The 22,797-nt window shown below is 33.7% G+C and overlaps 1 protein-coding gene across 1 annotated transcript in view; it reads left to right on the top strand.

The window, feature by feature from the left end:
- The window catches only part of LOC136034280 (GTP-binding protein RAD-like), a 66,522-nt gene that overhangs the window by 34,352 nt on the left and 9,373 nt on the right, over nt 1-22,797 (top strand). Inside the window, exon 4 of the mRNA XM_065715421.1 lies at nt 17,568-17,760. Within this exon, the coding sequence (XP_065571493.1) occupies nt 17,568-17,760 (193 nt within the window). The remainder of the gene's footprint in view (nt 1-17,567; nt 17,761-22,797) is intronic.

Here is a 22,797-nt window from a genome sequence, read left to right as displayed (position 1 = left end):
AAAAATCCCCCTGAAAACGTCTGTACACTTCCATATAACCATTACTATATGTAAGAACTGGTCAAAGTTTGTAACTTGTGGCCCCTCCTATGGGGAGTGTAGGGGAGTAAGTCGTCCCCAAAGACACAGTTATGAGTTTTTTTTACTACGCTGAATAAAATGGCTATCTCAGAATTTTGATCTGGTGACTTTGGTAAAATAATTAGCGTTGGAGGGGGCCTAGGGGCCCTCCAAATTTTTTGGTCACTTAAAAAGGACACTAGAACTTTTCATTTTAGTTAGATTGAGCCCTATAGCAAGATTCTAAAACCACTGGGTCGATACGATCACCCCTGGAAAAAAATAAAAAACAAACAAATAAACACATATCCGTGATCTGCCTCCTGGCAAAAAATATAAAATTCCACATTTTTGTAGATAGGAGCTTGAAACTTCTACTTTAGGGTTCTCTGATACGCTGAATCTGATGGAGTGATTTTGTTTTGAATGAAGATTCTATGACTTTTAGGGTGTTGTTTCCCTCTATTTTCTAAAATAAGGCAAATTTTCTCAGGCTCGTAGCTTTTGATGGGTAATACCTAACTTGATTAAACTTATATATTTAAAATCAGAATTAAAACGCGATTCTTTTGATATAGCTATTGTTATCAAAATTATATTTTTTACAGTATATATTTTACTATTGAGCCGGGTCGCTCCTTACTACAGTTCGTTACCACGAACTGTTTGATTGCATAATTGTGCACCAAACATTAGGTACGAAGATGTTGCATCTTTTGTTTTAGTAAAGGGGTCGACTGAAGCCTCGACTCGCCTTTTTAATACCCAGAATACGTAACTTTCCATTAGAGGTGGTGTAGATCAGTTCAAGGAGATTAACTTGCCCTCCAGCCTCCTTACATTTGCAGGAATATATTAAGCCTAAACCTGGAATATGAATGCTGAGAGGAGGGAGCTATCGAGTTTACGCGAAGCGAAAATTGTAGCCCATAGGAGTAAATACAACTGCATTGCGTTTTGTAAGCTTTATCTAACTTTTTCCATCATTCGGTCCTTACCTTTCTATCCGTAACCCAACATTTATTTAAAAAACACGTTTTCCAGAACATATATTTTTCATATAAAACATATAATTTATTTTTATATTTATATTATATCTGTATATTTACATATAAAAGTATTACTGTTTATACACCCATGTCATGCCTGAGATGATGCGGATGTGCCAAATTCGCGACCTCACAAAAGCTTTCGTTCAAATTGATCCCCTAAGCCGTTGCTGAGATAGAGCAGATGCATTATTTTGACAACTGGGTTACAAATAATTAATGTCAGGGTATATTGATACTTTTCTGGGAATAGAATTTATTCCAATAGGAACTCATAATGCCGAAGATTTTACTAGAGACCACAGACTAACATCTTTATAGACTTGCGTCAAGATTTGATACTCGTTGGCCTTAAAGGCTTCCAACAAGTTTCAACTCAAGATACATGTCCACCTTTAATTGTATTAAATAAAAAAAAACAAGTTTATTTAACTGAAAGTAAGGATCGACATTAAAATTTAAAACGAACAGATATTATTCCGTGTATGAAAGGGGCTGTTCCTCCCTCAACGTCCCGCTGTTTACGCTAAAGTTTTACTCTTTCTCTCAGTTCTACTTTATTAAACAGTAAATAACTTTAGCGTAAAGAGCGGGACGTTGAGGGAGGAACAGCCCCTTTTATACACGGAGTAATTTCTGTTCGTTTGAAGTTTTAATGTCGCTTCTTACTTTCAGTTAAAAAACTTGTTTTTTTTATTTAATTTCTCAACGTTTTTGAATTAATGCATGTTTTTATTTTGGCTCTCCGCAAATCAATAATTAAAACGAGGTTTGCGTATTAATTTTTTTCGCTAAATGGCTTTCTCTTAGTTTTGATCAGACGATTTTGAGAAAAAGAGTGGGAGAGGAGGCCTAGTCGCCCACCAATTTTTCGGTTGCTTAAAAACCAGAATTTTTAACTTTTAACGAACGTTTCTGTTAGTAAAAATATACATAACTTACAAATTAACTTACGTAACGAAGTTCTATATTCGTGTGTTTTTATTATGTATATGAAGGGGTTTGCCCCCTCGTTAATATCTCACTCTTTACGCTAAAGCTTTAATTTTGTCCCAATTCTTTAAGATTGACTCCTGAATCACAAAGGCTGAAGAATAAATAGTTGAAATTACTAAAAATGCTTTAGCGTAAAGAGCGAGCTATTTGGGAAGAGCTGGACCCCCCATATGCGTAATAATGTCTGTTCGTTTTAAGTTTTTATGCTGGTCCTTACTTTCAGTTGAAAAACTTTTTCATATTTATTTTTCATTGTTTTTTTAAATAATGCTAGAAAATCCTGCGCCCCCTTCATGGAATTTCTCTTCTCCCATGACAAATTCCTCCAAGGGAAGATTCTCCCACGTAGCCCCTCCCCTCAACCCCCCTCCAACCAAAAATCATCCTGAAAAGGTCTGTACACTTCCAAATAATCATTACTGTATGTAAACGCTGGTTTGTAACTTCCAGTCCCTCCCCTGGGGAATGGGGGAGGGGGGGTAAGTGAGCCCCAAAGACATAGTTATTATGTTTTTTGACTATTCTGAACAAAATGGCTATCTCAAAATTTTGATCCGTTGACTTAGGGAAAAAATGAACGTGGGAGGAACCTAGGTGCCTTCCAATTTTTCCGGTCACTTAAAAAGGGCACTAGAAATCTTAATTTCCGTTAGAATGAGCCCTCTTGCGACATTCTAGGACCACTTGGTCAATACGATCCCCCCTTGAAAACAAAACAAAAAAAACATACAAACAAATAAACACGCACCCGTAATCGGTCTTCTGGCAAAAAATACTAAGTTCCACATTTTTGTAGATAAGAGCTTGAAACATCTATAGTAGGGTTCTCTGATACGCTGAATGCGATGGTGTGATTTTCGTTAAGACTTATAGGGGGTGTTTCCCCCTATTTTACAAAACAAGGCAAATTTTCTCAGGCTCGTAACTTTTTATGAGTAACACTAAATTTGAAATCTGATTCTTTTGATATATCTATTGGTATCAAAATTCCGTTTTTTAGAGTTTTGTTTACTATGGAGCCGGGTCGCTTCTTATTACAGTTCGTTACCACGAACTGTTTGAAAACATCAACAGCAAACCAAACGTTTATGAAAGGATAATTTAGATTTTTAACTATATACTTCAGTCCAACTTTTATTTCTATTAATGGCAACGGTAATGGATTACCTTTTTTACTCGCCTCGGAACCATTTCATTTTCTATTATGTTTGATCTCGGTTCATATTCTTTGTTATTATTAATGCACACAAATCGTAAATTTGAATATGTAAAGATGCTCCACTTTTCCTCGATTAAAAGGGAGGGAATTAAAGGAAATATTCACCGAAGGTTTAGGTCTCATTTATTAATTAATGGTGATTTATGTTTGATGTCTGTTTGTGGTGTTTTATATTTGTAAGATTATTTGACTTTATTTCTGATCATTTGAGGTTAGAGTTATAGTTTGGCTTCCTGTTTGTAGGTTGAAGACACTTTTTCAACGGTTTTTAACAAAATACACATTTTTGAAAATCTTGACACCTATAGTAAAGTTTAGTTTATTTTTATACCTCTTTAAGTTGACCTGAAACATAAAACTCAATACCTTTCCAAAAAATTTCTATCTATGCTCTTTGAAAACCTGGATGTACTTACACGTCTTTGTATTTAGTTAAATTGTAAGAACAGAAGTAGCAACAGTAGTAGCCCTGAAAGTTTCAACTTAATAACCTAAGTCGTTCTTGGGATATTGCTAAAGTGTGTTATTAGCAACCAAAATACACAGTGCCTTTTGATTTAGTTCTATTGTAAAATTTCTTATAAAGTATAATGGGAAAATTTTAGAAATGGGGGGGGGGGATTCGACACTCCCACTATCCCTACAGACATAGTTACTGGACCATTCGACTATGTCAAGTAGAATGGCTGTCGAATAATTTTGATTGGATATATATGAAAAATTATGGGTTTTAAAGGAGCTTCACTTGAATTCCAATCACTTTTGACTATTAAAGAGGACACTAGAACTTTTAATTTCTAATCAGATTAGCTCCTTTAAAATATTCAATGATATTGCTATATATGATGGAGCAGCGCTTTCTAAGATATTGCTTATATGCCCTTTAGAAATCCTGCACGCATATAATTTTCACGTTTAATTGAAATTCCCATTAAACGTTCCCTAAAAGCTTCATTTTAGTTTAATTAGTTACAGCAATCGTAACAGCAATACTATTAATAGTATACACATAGTGCCAACTGGCTGTTTCAAAATCTGCCACAACTTGTCATGAAAGGTTAACTTAATAATACAAGCTGTTCTTAAGATATTGTTTTATAACTCTTTTGACAACCATGCTCATAATTTTTTTTTATTTAGTGCAACATATACCTAAATATTCCTTAAAAGCTTCACCTTAATACCCTTGGCTTGTGTAGTAGCAATAGTATTAGTAGCAGTATTCGTATAGCACCTGTGGTTTTCTTCAATATCCCCTTCAACATGCAAAATAAGTTTCAACTTAATACCGTCAATCATCCCTAAAGGAATGCTGATACGTCTTCTTGACAAACGGTGTGGGCATAGTGTGTTTTGATTCAGATCATTGCAGTTTCAATATTCCCCAGATTTTTTCTTCTTAGTGAACTTAGCTTTAGTAGTAGTAATAATAGTAGCAGCATAAGTAGAAGTAGAAGCATAAGGATACAAATATTAGCTTTTGGAAAGTTCAACATACCCCACAACAAGCTCTGTAAGTTTCAACTCAGCACACCAAATTGTTCCTAAGATATGGCTGATGCACCCTTTAGATAACCTGCATACAGACGGTATGTTGCGATCCAGTTTTCCTTCTCCCCCTAAGTTCCCTGAAAAGTTCTCCCTCATACCCTTAGGCATAGTTGTTATAGTAGTCAAAGTAGTTGTATTAGTATTATGTAGTATCAATAGTAATATCACTAGTACTAGTTGAAGCAGTAGCATTAACATATTGCCTCTTGGTCAGTTGAACATCCCTCTCATCAAGTCGCAAGAAAGTTTCAACTTTATACCATAAGCTGTTGCTTTGACATTTTAATATGTCCTTTTGATAGCCTGTATATTCATACGCTTCTTGAATTTTTCATCTTAATGCTCTTAGCCTTACAAGTAGCTGTACTCGAAGTAGTAGTTTGAGTAATACTAGTAGTAAATATAGCAGCGGTAGTAGTAATCGATCTTCCCCTTTAAGCATTTCCAGAAAGATCCAAATTTATACCCAAATCCATTCATGAAATGACTTCCTGAAATGCTCATTTAAGTACTCTTGGCGTTAATAGTGGTTGTAATTGAAGCAGCCGTTGAAGTAGCTGTAGTAGTAGTAGTAGCAGCGGAAGTGGTATTGATATCAGCGTGCACATATTTTTCATCCCAGAAGACATAATTACTGGACCTTTCAACAAGGCCGAAAAAATGGCTATTTCAAAATTTTGATTGGATTTGTTTGAAGGGCCAGTTCCCCTCCAATCACTTTTGCCTCTTAAAAAGGGCAATAGAACTTTCATTTTCCAATCATGTAAGGTTCTTTTAAATTTCCTTCGAAAAATCCTTCTGTACGAAGCACCTTGGTCAGACAAAAAATAAATGAATAACACATTTTGCCCACATCGCTCTTTACATATTCAGCTCTATTAATCTGCCTACAACTAACGAGTGAAAGAAATTGACGATACTTCTATTAAAAAAAAAAAAAAAAAAAAAAAAAAAAAAAAAAAAAAAAAAAAAAAAAAAAAAAAAAAAAAAAAAAAAAAAATGCGATCAACCTTTACCTCATAGGTGGTGCGAGGAAAAGTTTTTTTTATGTAATATATGTGCGTATACAATGAATGGATTTGTTGGAATCTCACTAAAATAGGGTACTTTTGGATCTAAACACGGCGTAGCAACTTAGAAAAAATAAATGAATACTAATAGGTATCACCCACATGGCTCTTTACTGTAGATAGCGGTATCGGATTGCCTCTGACTTAAACAAGTGAGTAGAACTTTCAGTTCCCTTCTAAGGAACAACTGAGATTTTGGCGGGGAATATTGGAGGATTTACCGTGGGGGGACTTTTCAAGGGGGAAAATTCCGTGGTGTGACACCACTCCAATATGTTGGGCATTTCACCTCCCTAAAAATTTTCCAAATTTCATTTTAAGTAGTATGAATTGAACTTTAGCACATATCAGCCTATTGGAGCTAGATTGATAGTACAAAATATAATCGCATTAGTTTCGAGAGCTTTCCCTTATCTATTTATTTCTCGATGTTATAATGATCAACGAGATGCTACTTACGCTATATATTACTATAGCGATTACTACTACGCTATAATTGGGGTGCAAAGGATGCGACTTTTGATAACCTGTTTATCCATAGTGTGCATTAATTTACTTGAATTTTCTCCTCAACATTTCCTGAAATGTTTATTTTAGTACTCTTGGTGTTAGTAGTAGTTGCGATAGAAGCAGTAATTGAAGTAATTGTAGTAGTAGTAGCAGTGGTAGTAGTATTGGTAGTAGCGTGCTTATATTGCCTTTTTGTCAATTGATCTCCCCCCTCCCCTTAAACATTCTCTGAAAGTATTAACTTAATTCCCCAAATTCATTTCTGATATATGCCCTTTTGACAATCTGCATGCAGATAGTGTGTTTTGATTTAGCTCAAACTTCCCCTTTATTGTCTCTAAAATTGTCACCGTCATACCCTTGGTATTAGTGGAACTAGCATCTTGATAGTAGTGGTAGTAGTAGGAGCAGTGGTAGTAGAAGTAGTGTTTTCTTAGTACCAGCAGTAACAATAGTAGCCTGAGTATTAATAGCGATAGTAGTACAAACATGTTGCCTTTTTGCCAGTAAAACATTCCTCTCACAATGTCCTGGAAGTTTCAGCTTGATACGTTCAAAATATACTGTTGGTGCTCCCTTGTCACAATTCCTATGCATATAGTATTTTCTGATTTAATTAAACTTTCATTCAACAGTCATTCATATTTTAACTTCAACATCCTCAGTCTTGGGAGTACTCGGTAAAAAAGCAGTAGTTGCAGTGGCAGTAAAGATAGTAGTAGGAGTCCTATAGCCTAAACGCTTTATCACTTTTGAGTTTTAAAAGGGGCACTAGAACTTCTTGTTTAGAGTTAAACACAATCAAATTAACAGTACTAAGATGATAATATCCTTAGCCTTACAATTAGTTGCAGTTGAAATAGTAGTAAGAGTACTTTAGTAGCGGTAGCAGTAGTAGCAGCAGTAGCAGTAAAAGTAGCGGTGGTAGTAGTCTCAGTAGTAGCATGCACACATTACCTTTTGGTCAATCTTCCCCTTTAAGCATTCTCTAAAAGTTACAGTTTTATACCAAAATTGATTCCTGAAATATGCCCTTTTAACAGTCTGCTTGCATTTAGTGTGTTTTAATTTCGTTGAAATTCCCCTCAATGCTCTGTCAAAATTTCATATTCATGTACGTATCCTTAAAAGTACTAGAATCATAGTCGTAGCGGTAGAATTAAGAGCAGTAGTAGCAGTAATAGTGCTGCATTAGTAGTAGTAGCATCAGTAGTAGCAACAATGCTAAAAGCAGTAGTAAAAGGTACATTTTGCCTTTGGTCAGTTTAACATCCCCCCTCATGTTGCCCCAGAAGTTTTATCTTGATGCAGTAAGCCGTTCCAAAAATATTGCTGATGCACTTGTATCAGCATTTGTATGTACATTGTGTGTTTTTATTTAGATTAACTTTCGTCTTAATTTTTAGTCACATTTTCATTTTAGTATCCTCAGCCCTGGTATTACTTGCTTCAGAGTAGCATTGTTAACACCAGTATTAGTGGCAGTTGTAGTTGTAGCAGCGTCCAGATATGACTGTTTTTGGTCAATTGATCATCTCGCTTATTATTTCCTGAGAATTCCAAAAGTAAAATCCCATTAGGCACTACAACCAAAGCCCTATCCCAATATACAATTGGACTTGCTAGCCCCTCCTATCCCTTCAATGTGTACTATCACAACGCTATCCCAATGTACTATTGGACTTGCCAATCCCTCGTGTCCTTTAATCGGTACTATCAGAGTCCTATCCCAATGTGATATTGGAGTTGCTAACCATCGTATCCCATATGTGAGTTTAAAGTAAGCCCTATCCAATTTGTTATTGGAGTTGCTAACACCTTTTTTGGCATCATTCCATGAATGTGAAAACCGGTTCCCGAGAATTTTACGAATTTCATGAATAATGCATTATCTGATATTGCGTAATCATTCATGTTTTCGTTTAAAAATAAAATGAATACAAGCGGGTGCATATCCGGATTTTTGAGAATTCCATGGTATGTTTCCGAGAATTTCAAGAAGGATACACTTCCTGGCATTGTGTATTCATTCGTGTTGTTGGTGAAACAATGCAAAATGTTTTACGACAGCCCTGGCATCTGGTCCTTTGAGATTACAACTAAGACAACAATATTTTTAGCTTCTAAGCAGTTTACCATTGATTTTATGAAATTTATGTGTAATGTATGAATCGAAAGTGTGACCCATTGTTTCTTATGGTAATAGGATGAAACGTTACTCTATTGAGCCAACAATTCATTGATGAAATTATGTTCTTAGAAATACGTTCTAGGCAACCAATGTGCTGTTTCTGGAACGCTAGCCAACTGGTGCTACGCGTGACTATACATTAAGAGGTTATTTGTGCAATCAATTTCTCAATTGAATATATGGTAAATATGATCAGTGTTTTGTTTCCAGGTTCCTTTGATAGCATAATTCTGAGAATATTCATACCACAGTGATTTGAGATGCTTGCTAGACATACATATTCTTCTGATGGCCAATGAAAGTTGTTTGGAGCTCCAAACTTCTAAAGACGACAATAGGGTTGATATCGTTTTTTGTAATATAATGGTGCTAAGCACATCGGTTCTCCATTACCAGGCTTCCGAATGAGTTTGTGTCCCGCAATTCCCATCCAGCACCCTAATCGCCATCCCATTTTTTAATCTTTATTTAATTATTGATTATGGATTATCGATATTGATTATTGGTTATTAAATCTTGGTTATTAATCTGATGCATTTTAAACGTAAATGTTCTTATTTCTGAAAACTAAAACCAAGTTGATTAAATACTCTAATTTTATCAATAGGGGCAAATATATTTCAAGCATGCATTTTCTCATTGTTGGAAATTAAAACCCAAGTTTATCAAATACTCAAATATTCTTAATAAAATCGAATATATTTTAAACGTGCATGTTCTTACTTCTGAAAACTAAAACCCAAGCTCATTAAATACTTAAATATCATTAATAAAATCAGATGTAATTTAACCGTGTATGTTCTTATTTCTGAAAACTAAAACTAAAACGCGGATGTTTTATTTTCTGAAAACTAAAACCTAAGTTTATTAAATGCCTAAACATTACTAATAAAATCAGATGCATTTCAAACGTGGATGTTCTTCTAAAAACCCAAATTTACTAAAAACTCAAATATGATTACTAAAAACACATGTATTTTAACTGTGTATTTTCTTATTTCTCAATGCTAAAACTCAAGTTTATAAAATACTCATATATTACTCATAAAGTCAGATTTATTGACTATTGATTATTGATTATGGATTATTGACTATAGACTATTTATTAATGATTATCGAATATGGATTTCGATAATTGATTGTTGGCTATTGATTACTGTTTATGGATTATTGATATTGGTTATTGATTATAAACGTAGATGTTCTTATTTTTAAAAAAAGCCAAATTTATTATATACTCAAATATTATTAATAATATCAGATGTATTTTACACGTGCATGTTCTTATTTCTGAAAACTAAAATTCATGGTTTTTAAATGCTCAAATATTATTAAGAGAATCAGATTTTTTTAAACATGGATGTTCTTATTTCTGAAAACTAAAACCCAAGTTTATATGAAACTCCAATGTTATTAATAAGGGCAGATATATTTTAAGCGTGGATGTTCTTATTGTTGAAAATTAATAGCCGAGCTTATTAAATACTCAAATATTATGAAGAGAATCAGATGTTTTTAAAACGTGGATGTTCTTATGTCTGAAAAATAAAACCCAAGTTTAAAAAGTTCTAATATTATTAATAAGGGCAGATATATTTTAAGCGTGGATGTTCTTACTGTAGAAAATCAATACCCGAGTTTATTGAATACTCAAGTATTATTAATAAAACCAGATGTATTTTAAACTTTTATGTTTTTACTTCTGAAAAATTAAAACCAAATTTATCAACTACTCAAATATTATTAATTGAATTAGATGTGTTTTAAACGTTGATATTTTTATCTCTGAAAACTAAAGCCCAGATTTGTTAAATGCTCAAATATTATTAATAAAATTAGATGCATTTTAATCGTGGATGTCCTTAGTTCTGAAAACTAAAATCCGAGTTTATTGAATACTTTAATATTATTAATGAAGTTAGATTTATTTTAAATGTACATGTTCTTATTTTGAAAATTAAAACGAAAGTTTATTAAATCTTCAAATTTTATTAATAAAAACCGATGTATTTTAAACATGGATGTTCTTATCTCTGAAATCTGACACCCAAATTTATTAAATATTCAAATATTTCTAGGATAACCAGATGTTTTTAAACGTAGATGTTCTTATTTCTGAAAACTAAAACCCAAGTTTATAAGAAACTAATATTATTAATAAGGACAGATATATTTTAAGCGTGGATGTTCTTATTGTTGACAGTTAATACCCAAGCTTATTAAATACTCAAATATTATTAATAGAATCAGATGTATTTTGAACGTCAATGTTCTAACTTTTGGAAACTTAAACCCAAATTTATTAAATACTCAAATATTGTTAGTAAAATCAGGAGTTTCTTCAACATGGATGTGTATATCTCCGAGAACTAAAGCCCAAATTTACTAAATGCTCAAATATTATTAATAAGATTAGACGTATTTTAACCGTGTATGTTCTTACTTCTGAAAACTAAAAGCCAAGTTTATTAAATAATCAAATATCATTGATAAAATAAGATGTAATTTAATCGTGTGTGCTCTTATTTCTAAAAACTAAAACCCAAATTTACTAAAATGAAATCAGATCTATTTTGAACGGGGATGTTTTAAATTCTGAAAACTGGAACCCAAGTTTATTAAATGCCTAAATATTATTAGAAAAATCGGATGCATTTTAAACGTGGATCTTCTTATTTATAAAAACTAAAAACCCAAATTTATAAAAACTCAAATAGGAGTAATAAAACCAAACGTATTTTAAACGTGTGCGTTCTTATTTCTCAAAACTAAAACTCAAGTTTATAAAATACTCATATATTATTCATAAAGTCAGATGTATTGGCTATTGATTGCTGATCATCGACTATTGATTACCGATTATGTGTTTTGATAATTGATTATTGGCTATTGATTACTGATTATTGATTATGGATATTGGCTATTGATTATAAAAGTGGATGTTCTTATTTTTAAAAGCAAAAAACCAAGTGTTCTAAAAACTCAAATATTATTAATAAAGTCACATGTCTTTTAGACGTGGCTGTTCTTATTTCTGAAAACTAAAACCCAAGTTCATTAAAAGATCAAATACTATTAAAAAATTAGATGCATTTTAAGCGTGGAAAATCTGATTTCTGAGAAATAAAATCCAAGTTTATGAAATACTCTAATATTAGTAATGAATTCAAATTTATTTAAAATTTGCATGTTCATATTTATGAAAATTAAAACCCAAGTTTTTTTTTAAATACTCAAATATTATTAATAAAAATAGATACTTCTAAACATGGATGTTCTTATATCTGAAAACTAAAACCCAAATTTATTAAATACTCAAATATTATTAAGAAAATCAGATGTTTTATAAACGTGGATGTTCCTATTTCTGAAAACTAAAACCCAAGTTTACTAAATAATAAAATCTTATTAACAAAATCAGATGCATTTTAAATGAGGATGTTCTTATTTTTTAAAACTAAATCCCAAATTTATTATATACTCAAATATTATTAATAAAATCACATATAATACAAAAGTGGATTTTTGTATTTCTGAAAACTAAAACCTAAGTTCATTAAATACTCAGATATTAGTAATAAGGTCAGATACATTTTAAACAAGGATATTCTGTTTTATACCTAGCTTAAAAACAGTTAACAGTTAAGTACAAATAAGTTCTACGTTCCAAAAAGCAATCAAAAATCAATAATCAATATTCAATGCTGGATAATCATTATCCATAATCAATAACCGATAATCAATAAAAGACAATCAATAATCAACATTCACTGATTGATAATCATTAGTCTATAATCGATAATGAATAATCTATAATCAATAGCCAGTAATAAAAAATCAATATCCATAATCGATAATCAGTAGTCAATATCGATAATTAATAATCAGAAATTGATAATCAACAATCAATCATCGATGATCAATAATCAATACGCCATAATTAATAATCAATAACCAATAATAAATTGGATAATCAATAATCAACAATCAGTAAAAGTTCAAAAAATTGGGGGAGAGGGACGTGGCCCAATAATTTTGGCCCTGGAAGGGATATGGGATCCTGGATGGGAGTTCTCGGACCCAAACTCATGTGCAAGGCCCCGGTAATGAAAAACTGATTTGCTCAGGACCATTATATTTAAAAATGGATACCTGTCCCGTTATAGTCATTACAATTTTTGGAGATCAAAACAAGTTTAATTAACCACCAAAAGAATTTTTTCTTTCCATCAGGCATCTCAAATCACCATGGCATTCATATTCTCGGAATGATGACAAAAAAGGTGCTCGGAAACAAATCACTGATTTTGTTTACCATGTATCCAATTGATAAATCGATTGCACAAACAACTTGTTACGATATAATGACGCTTAACACCAGTTGCTCAGCGTCTCAAAAACAATACATTGATTGCCTGGAAATTATTTCTAAGAACATAATTTTATCAATGACGCAGTCGAGTAATGTTTAATTAATTTACCATAGGAAATAACGGGTCTCATGTTCGATTTATGCATTAGACATAAATTTAATAAAATCAAAAGTTGTTGGATCAGTTGTTATCTTAAAGGACCAGATGTGAGGGCTGTCACAGAACGTAAGGTATTGTTTCACCAACAACATGAATCATTAAGCAATAACAGATAACGCATCATTCTTGAAATTCTCTGGAAACGTGCCAAGGAATTCTTGGAAGTCAGGATATGGGCATGCTTCTATTCACTGAATTATTTCACCGAGAACATGAATGATTACACAATTCCAGATGACGCATCATTCTTGAGATTCGTGAAATTCTCGGAAAACTGATTTGTAAATTTTTGGAACCGACTTTTGGCCGACTTTAAAGTCAGGATATGATGGGTTTGTAACTCAAATAGCATATTGGGATAGGGCTCTACTAGTACCCACTGAAGGGATACGAGGGGTTGGCAATTCCAATATTACATTGGATAGAGCTCTGCTAGTAGCAATGAAGGGATACGAGGGGTTGACAAGTCCAATGGTATATTGGTATAGGACTCTGCTAGTACCCATTGAAAGGATTTGAGGGTTAACAATAGTACATCGGGATACGGCTGCGCTTGTAGGGCATAAGGGGACACTACTTCCAAATTTATGTGCTTAGTCGTTACTGAGTTACGCCCTTTTGACAACTCGTGTGTGCATAAATTGTATTAATTCAGTTTAAAACTCCCCTCAAAATTTTCTGAAAGGCTCATCTTGATATCCTTCGTGTTTTTGGAAAGTAAAGGTCAAACATGCCCACCATTCTCACTAACAATTATTATATGTAAAAAATGGACGAATTGCCTAACTTAAAGCCCTTTCCCTGAGGGCATGGTGGTGTTAACATCCAAAAAGACATAATTACTAACTTTTTATTACATTTGAACTAAATGGCTCTCTTAAAATTTTCACTGTATGTGTTTTGGGAAATGTTGGGCGCACGGGGGGAGTTGTTAGAGAAGCTTGTTGCTCTCCTATCCCTTTTGACCATTAAAGGAGAACTACAGATTTCAATGTCCAATCAAGAAAAGTTTATACGATCACCCCTTTCATAATAACATTGTATACCCAAAAGGTATAATTTATAACCCTTTGTCCCAGGTTCTAGGGATTCGTGTCAACCATGAAGGCCTTGATATATGATTTCTCCCACTATGGTCGTCTCAAAATTGCTATTGGATGAATTTCGGGAGAAGAACTAATTGCCCTCCGATCACTTTTGATCCTCAAAAAGAGCACTAGAACCTCTGATTTCCTATCAAATGAATGCCCTCTGAAGTTTTTACGACCGCAACTTCCCTAAAAACCTTATATGTTAATGGACCGCTAGCATAAATTATGGCCCACACCCTTAGAGCTATGGGGTGTTGTAATCTCCAAAGACGTAATTACTAGACATTTCAAGTATGCTAAACAAAATGCCTATCTCAAAATTTTGATTGAATGTTGGTGGGAAAATTATGGGGATAAGGGAGGGACTGGTTGCCCTCCAAAACTCCAAAATATTTTATAAAGATCATTTGAGAAAACAAATGACCTATTATTAAACCGAGTCGCTCCTTGCTTACAGTTGCTTACCACGAACTGCTTAATAATGTTTAATTAACATAAGTGTGTCTGTGGGGGGGGGGGTGGTCTAGAGGAATACTAGAAATACATAAACAAGTAAAATAAATTTTCATGTGTGTCTGTGGGGGGGGGGTGGTCTAGAGGAATACTAGAAATACACAAACAAGTAAAACAACTTGTCATTGAAATCAAATTTGAAAGTTTGTTTTCCTTTGAATGTTCCTATGACAATTGTTCTAAGAAATTGAATTATATTTGAAGAATATACAGGGATGGGATGACTAAGCGAAAACTAGAAGTAAATAAACGACACAAAATAAAACAAAATCCAGGTAATTTTTAAGAAAATCCAACATGGCTCTTAGCTTAGCCTAAAAAAAACATTAGAATGCCAAAGACAGCTAAGAAACGTATATCTATGCGCATGCGTAGTAATAACATACCGGAGCCGGTGTGTCCCCCTCCTTGATAATTCCAGATTTTAATTAAAAGGGAAATTGAAAGTTAGTTATTGCTGTGAAAGTGTATGTACCATGGGCTTCCTGGTAGCTTCCTGATTTTTCAGTTATTTGCTTGAGAATTCAAGTAATGGATTGTAAGTAAAAATTTAGACAACATTGAATTATTCAGTTAAAACTTTCGATTTCAAACTACAAACAGTAGTTGTCTTTAATAAGTTCTTTAGAATAATTTTACTAAAGAAATTGGGTGGATAGAGACGTTTATTATTGTTCATGTGGATTCAAGTTCTGCATGACATGGTCTTCTACGTGGCTGAAGCCATCACAACCTGCACAATAGTGTTGTCTTATGTTTAAATACATTTGTATGCGTTGGTTAAAAAACATTTAGACATTTTGCATAGAGAAAGAAGAAAATTACCATTAAAAATAAGTGAAAACAAAGCTCATCGTAGTATTTGTTGCCAACCATCCCCCAAAAACTTCCTGGCTAGGCCCATGATGCTCTACCTCACATTTTCTCCCTCTGTGCCGGTAGAAACGTTAATACAATATTTATACAGGTAATGTTTGAGTGGTAGATCATGTGAAAATAAAAAAATTGTAAAGAAAGTGGAGAGAGCATTAAAATATGAATTAACGAGGCGTGAAGAGGAGGCCATGTATAAAATTGCCGAAGATGAAAAATATGCAGCCAGAAGGCACAATAGTAAAATATTGTAGTGGCATGTTAGTAAATTCAGAGGAAATAACTAATCTGAACTTGCCCCAGTTCAAGGTAGAAAATGAGTTACAATTAGTGATAAGGAAAGAGTTAAAGAGAGATGGACAAAACATTTTGAGAATTTTCTAAGGACCTCCTGCAGTTAAGTTTCTAACATATTCCCAAAACTCGAGGGGAAAATATGGTGATTAGAACTAAGAACGGAGGTTGTGTTGTAGTAGAGTTACAACCAGACAGTTTTCGAACCAGAAAGTGAATTTTGATCGGTTAATTGATTAACTGATTTTACTGTGAGTGGATATCCAGAAGTGAAATTGGGCAGTCATAAAAGTCTACCTTTTTGTGACTACATATAGCACAAGAAACCAACTAAAACTCGCTTACCTTCTCTAGAAAACTCCCCATTCGGAATAACAAAAGTGAAAGAAACAGTACATTTTCAGGTATTGTATTCATTCAAATACTTAATTATCACACTATCAATTACTATTGTTTTTAAATTACATTTAATTTAACAGTTATAATATAAATAACATTAAACATTAAAAAATGAAACGTAACTTCTACAATGACAATCATAAAACAGTCATAATTTTAGTGAGAGGTATATACTTGATGGACCAACAGTCAACTGTTAACATCTGGCTTCAAATTTCTTAAGAATAACTGCGAAACTGCATTTTGTGAGAATAGAGAACAGAGTGCAAGAATAGGTTTGGAAATTAATTTTAAGAAGATTAAGTCGCAAAGACTAGGAATAAGTAAAGGTTAAAAGGGGATGTTTGGTACTAAGAAGATTGATCAAGCGGGAAGCTTAATTTACCTACGTAGTATTATTAGTAAGGACGGGGGATGCAGTGAGGATGTTTTAAGTAGAATAACCAAGCCCCAGGCTGTTTTTTCACTGTTGAAAAAGGTTTGAAAGAATAGGATTATAAGACTACGAACCAAGATTAGAATATTGGAACCTACAATGATGACAGTGGTCAAGTGTGGTTCTGAAGCACGGGCATTACGAAAAATGGAGGAGGATTTGCAGGATTTTTCCAGAGAAATTGTCTACAGATTGTTTTGGGTACCCACCTAACTAACCGTAGGATATCTCAAACATTAAGCCGTACGAAAAATGTTGTTCAGTCCCACATTCTAGGGCTGCAATAAGACAAAGGTTTAGATGGATAAGACACGTTCTGCGAATGAAGGATGAAAACATGTCAAATATTATTCTTGTCCAGCAGTCTAGGACCAATCAAAAGCAGGTCATCTCCGAATAGGGTGAGAGGATGTCGTAATTTTAAGGGAATGCGGGAACATTTTGGAGGGTGTAAAAGGAGTGGCAATAAATAGACTGGAATAGAGGAGGAGTGTGCGTAGCTGGGTCAAAACAAGACCCAGCAAAACAAGAATCGATTATTTCATGTTCTAAGGAGAATCACTAAAACAACAAGGAAGATTATAAAAGAATATATCTCCAAGGAACAGTGCACTTGTTTCCTCAGGAACAAATCTTGCAAAGCGCGATAACTCATACAGACATGACATTTGGGTAAGGAAATCGCGTCTCTGGAAAAAAATGGTGTGTACTTGCATGTTCAATACTACCTAGATAAGGATCTTAAAGTTTCAAATATAATCATTTCTTATTACACATTTTTAGGTTGAAAATTGCATATCAACTTTTAACGCAGATGCGTATGTTATCGTCTATAGCGTTGTGGAAAGAGGTAGTTTCGAATATGCGGAAGAAGTTCTGCAGGTTTTGTGGCGTTCAGACATAGTAACAAAGAAAGCAGTAATAGTTGTTGGAAATAAAATTGATTTAGCGAGGACAAGGGTCATTTCAAATCAAGGTAAGATGACTCAGTTGCAGTTGTATTTGATTAACCTTCACGAAATTTTTTATTTTGCTATAACTGCTGAGAAACAAACCTAAAACTATATGTCTCAGATATTTGTCCATATTTTCTTTAAACCATATTTTATATTATTGCAAATAGTATACGTTTATTCACTTCGCTATCTTTGTACTATGATACTGGACTACTGTTTTCTTATTATCATACCCTACCGTAAAGAAAGGTAAATTCTTCACAGTTCATATAATTGACTTACCAACAATGTGAACATACCACTCGTTGCTTTTTTTATGCTCTTTACGAATAAATTCAAAAATTCAATTTTCAAAAGTCAAATTAAAATTAAAATTTAAACGCTTTTTGACCTAACCTAAACTAACCTAACTAACTCGACCTAGCCTGATCCAACTATGAAAATTTTCACGCTGTGAAAATGTAGTATTATTTTATTGAAAACGACCGAAAACGCATACTTTAATTGAAAATTCGGCGTCAAGAAGAAGAAAACGGCATAAGGGTAAAATGAAATTTATTGATGCAATTTAACCGTGGATAATCAGTGCTTGTGGATTATATAACATTTAAGAAATGGACCAATGTTTTAAAATGTGAGACCAATGTTTTAAGCCTTTTTTATACCCAATGTCTTGGTCATTTTTAAGAACTCAAAAAGTGCTTAAATCTGAATTTGCTATAGAATCGATTATTATATTCGTAAAGAACATAAAACAAGAGGCAAGAGCTCATATGACACTTGTGACGAGGTCAGAAGAGCAAAGAGCTCATATGGCACTTGTGACGAGGTCGGAACCTAAAATTAGACTCGGTACTAGAGTTATCGATTTTCTGTTCTTTGTTTATTGGCAATTATTACAAAGATAAACATGCAAATACTGTGTTCCTGTAGTCTCTTCTTGTTAAGTATTGTAACATTTGTCCCGCCAAGTTTCATCCCGATCTCTCCACTCTAAGCGTTTTCCAAGATTTCTGGTTTCTCACTCCAACTCCCTCCAATGTCACCGGATCCAGTCGGGATTTAAAATCAGAGCTCTGAGACACGAGGTCCTTCTAAATATCAAATTTCATTAAGATCCGATAACGCGTTCATAAGTTAAAAATATCTCATTTTTTCTAATTTTTCCGAATTAACCGTCCTTTCACTCCCCCCCCCCCTGATGGTCTTATCGAGGAAGCGACTATTTCTAATTTAATCTGGCCAGGTCCCTGATACGTCTGTGAATTTCCAGCGATCGCTATATTGATCATGTATCTAGTTTCGGATCTTCTTCATGTAAAAATTGGTTTAGTCCAGGACTTCTAACACCCTCATCGAGAATCATACCCCTAGACCAGCAAGCCACAATCAAGAAGAACAATCATTTGTTTTATGGGCACATACAATTCTTCTCAACTATCTTTTCGCTCGCTCCCCCCCCCAGATGGTCGAATCAGGGAACTGACCATTTCTAGTTTAATCTAGTCTGGTCCCTGATACGCCAGCCGACTTTCATTGTCTTACATTATCTGGAAGTGCCCCAACTAGCGAAACCGGGACCGATAGACAGACAGACGGACAGAAATTGCGATCGCTATATGTCACTAGGTAAATATTAAGTGCCATGAAAAGCCATCGAGTGATATGTTCACTTTATTGGTAAGTCGATTATATGAACTGCGAAAAATTTGCCTAAAGAAAATTTTGCTTTGAATATTCAAAAATCAAAGAAAGTAGTATTAAGCACCCAATTCTTCATTAAAACGAAAGCTTCATTAATTTCTCTAGAATCAAATTAAGGTTTATCAAAGTTTACATGCAGTGCAGGCAGTTCTTAGTTTTTCTCTGAGAAAGCAGACATTAGCACCATTTTTCTTTTATAATATTGCTTCCCCTCCCCTAGTCCAGTATAATATTTTGCTGTTAAAGGGTGGTATACTCTCTGGTAAATATTTCGTTCTTCATATTATTGACTTGCAAATAAAGTGAACATACCACTAGATGACATTTTTATGCTCTTTCTGAATACAATAATTGCTTCTCTTGCAAATTCAAACTTCAGCTCTTTTTGAACCCTTGAAAATGACAGAATAATTCTAGTTTTGGATGTAAAAAAGGCTTAAAACCTTGGTTTCAAACTTATTATTTGATTATAATTCCATTTTTTCAGTTAAATAATCCAAAAGCATTGGTTAATCACGATTAAGCTGGTAGAAGATTCAAAACAATTTCTTTATTTTTCCATCGCCATGTTTCCTCTATCGGCTTTGAAATTTTTGACATATAAATGAAACGGTAGTTTTTAAACGGTATACAGAATAGGCAAAAAACTTGGCGGATTAAAAAAAAAATTATTCAACTTAATCCTGACAAATCAATGTTTGTGGATTATATGACTTATACAATATGGATTTACAACGAAATAGTAAGTTTGAAACAAAGGTTATAACCCATTTGTCGGCCTATATCCAAAATATATATAATGCTATTATTATTTTGAAGGGTCGTAAAAAGGCCTAAAATTGATTTTGCGCGAAAAGCAGCTATTATATCAGAAACAACATAAAAAATGGCATCTAGTAGTATGTTTATTTTATGCGGAAGTCAATATAATATGAACTAGCAAGATCTTTACCTCTTTTCTGATTGAAAAACCCAAAAGGGTACGGAAGGAATATTAATGATTCTTTAATTGCAAAAAATTGGATACAAACATCATTTTGAGAATTAAGAGACAATAGACAACTAGGTATGTATTTGGCTATTGTAAAATCTTAAGAATTCCAAAGAGAGCAACATAAAACTGTTGTAGAAATCTTGGGATCATTCAATATTCCCCAGTCACTTTCTGCAAGTTTGCAACAAATAGATTGGAGAGGTGTCCAAAATCACGTTTCAACTTTACTTCTTTCGTGTTATTTAAAGAAGGACGTTGAGTGAATCTGCTAAATAAAAATGCAGATAAAAATCTGTACTTCTAGTTTTGAACAAGAAAAAGTTAATTTCATATTATCAACAATCCTGGAAATAGAAAAGTAGTTTCTAAACTTCTGTTATACATCCTTCAAGTTTAGTTCATAAAATGAATATTGGACTTGAACTATTTGATTTATAAAGAGATATTTATGTTATTTTTTTAAAATAGATCTTTTGTTTTGTTTAATGTCCATGTAATTCACCGAATTAAATAGGAACTGGGTCACGTGTTGTTCTAAAGTGTCCTTTGTACTGCAGCATTTCAAAATGAGCATTCTCAGCATGGTGCTACTTCCACTGCTGTTCTCATTTTAGGATAAAATCATGTACGATTTAGATCGATATTCTCCCCCTTTGCTCAGTGGCGCCATTTGGGGGGGGCAGGGGGGGGCCATGGCCCCCCCCTGATTTCTGGAGGGGCCCAATTTCAACCACGTAATTCTTTGTTTATTCGTCCTTGTTCTACTTTTTTCTCTTTTTTTTACCGTATTTCTACTGTGAATTATTACTAAATAGCAAATTCAAGATACTCGACGATTATTGCATTTCAAGAAAGTATCCTGTTTTTGCCGTTCTCTCTAATTAATTTATGGTCACCCTTTTGGCAGGGGTTTGTAAAGTAAAGTCCTTTCTGGGCTCGGGTGCTTCTGTGACATTGAAGTCTCTCCAGTGATTAATGAATCCCGTCAGTCGGCACATTTATGTGTAGGCTAACATCTGGAAATTTCTGGAAAAACAATCTGGAAATTGGGTATCCAGACCAGGGTTTGTATTTAGTTTCTCGTTACCCTTCATCAAATAAAGAACCGTGAAACAGTGTTAAGTTGTGTACAAGTTCAAATCGGATTATTGAAACATGAGTTCATCCGGTGCGAGTGGTGCAAAAAAAAGGAAAATAAAAGCCCAAAGGAAAGAAGAAGAAATAAAGATGCAACGACGATTGGCTTCGTTTTTCAAACCGACTGTAAGTAAATCTACCACATTTTAAATTTTGTCCTATTGCCTCAGGAAGTACCGATCTCGCGGAATTGCCAGAAATCCGGATCCCCCCCAAGTCCCCCACAGTGCCCCCATAGAGGAGGGGGTCTTCCCCCTCCTCTACACCCCGCTCTTCATGCTAAAGTTTTTCAGCATTTGTAAAAAAGTTACTTACTGTTTTAATAAAACGCCCTTTGTGTTTGAGGAGTCATTTTTAAAGAATTGGGACAAAATTTAAACTTTAGGATAAAGAGCGCAGTGTTGAGGAGGAGGCAACCCCCCTCTTATATGTAATAATTCTTGTTATTTTTAAGTTTTAATAATGCTCCTTAATTTCAGTTGAAAAACTGTTTTTCTATTTAATTTCTGATCATTTTTTAAATAAAGCCAGGAAGTCTGGCTTCACCTCCACGGAGAAATCCCCCTTGGAAACATCCTCTGAACAATACAATCCTGGTTAAAATTTACTGGGACAATTACCTTTAACACTTCCAAGCGTGAAATTGAGCCAGTAAATAGAAAGCAAGATATATAAAGAAATTTTGTATAGGAATTTTGTACTAAAAAAAAAAATTAGCGTAAAGAGCGAGGTATTGACGAAAGGGTGAACCTTCTCATATGTAATAATTTCTTTTCGTTTTAAGTTTCAATCCTGCTCCTTACTTTGAGTTGAAGAAACTTTTTTTTCATTTAATTTCTTATTCTTTTTTTTAATAATGCTTGGAAATCCAGTGCCCCCTTGATCGAAAATTCAGCTCCCCTATGAAAAGTTTCTCCATGGAAAGATCCTCCTACATAACCTCCTCTGCTCGAGCTGCCCCCCCACCAGAAAAAAACTGAAAATGTTTGTATACTTCGCAATTACCTATACTATTTATAAAAAAAAACTATTTATAAAAAAGGGCAAAGTCCACAAATTGAACACCTTCCCCCAGAGACTTTGGACAATTAAGACATCTTTAAAGACATATTTATTAAATTTTTAAATATATTAAACAAAATGGCTGTTTCAAAATTTTGATCAGGTGACTTAGGGTAAAAAAAGGGTGGGATGGGGCCTAGTTGCTCTCCAAATTTTTTTC

This window comes from Artemia franciscana, chromosome 13, assembly GCF_032884065.1.
Source record: "Artemia franciscana chromosome 13, ASM3288406v1, whole genome shotgun sequence".
In the NCBI taxonomy this organism is placed as follows: domain Eukaryota; kingdom Metazoa; phylum Arthropoda; class Branchiopoda; order Anostraca; family Artemiidae; genus Artemia; species Artemia franciscana.
Note: the sequence above shows the minus strand (reverse complement) of the source record. Positions and strands in the feature narration are given on the sequence as shown.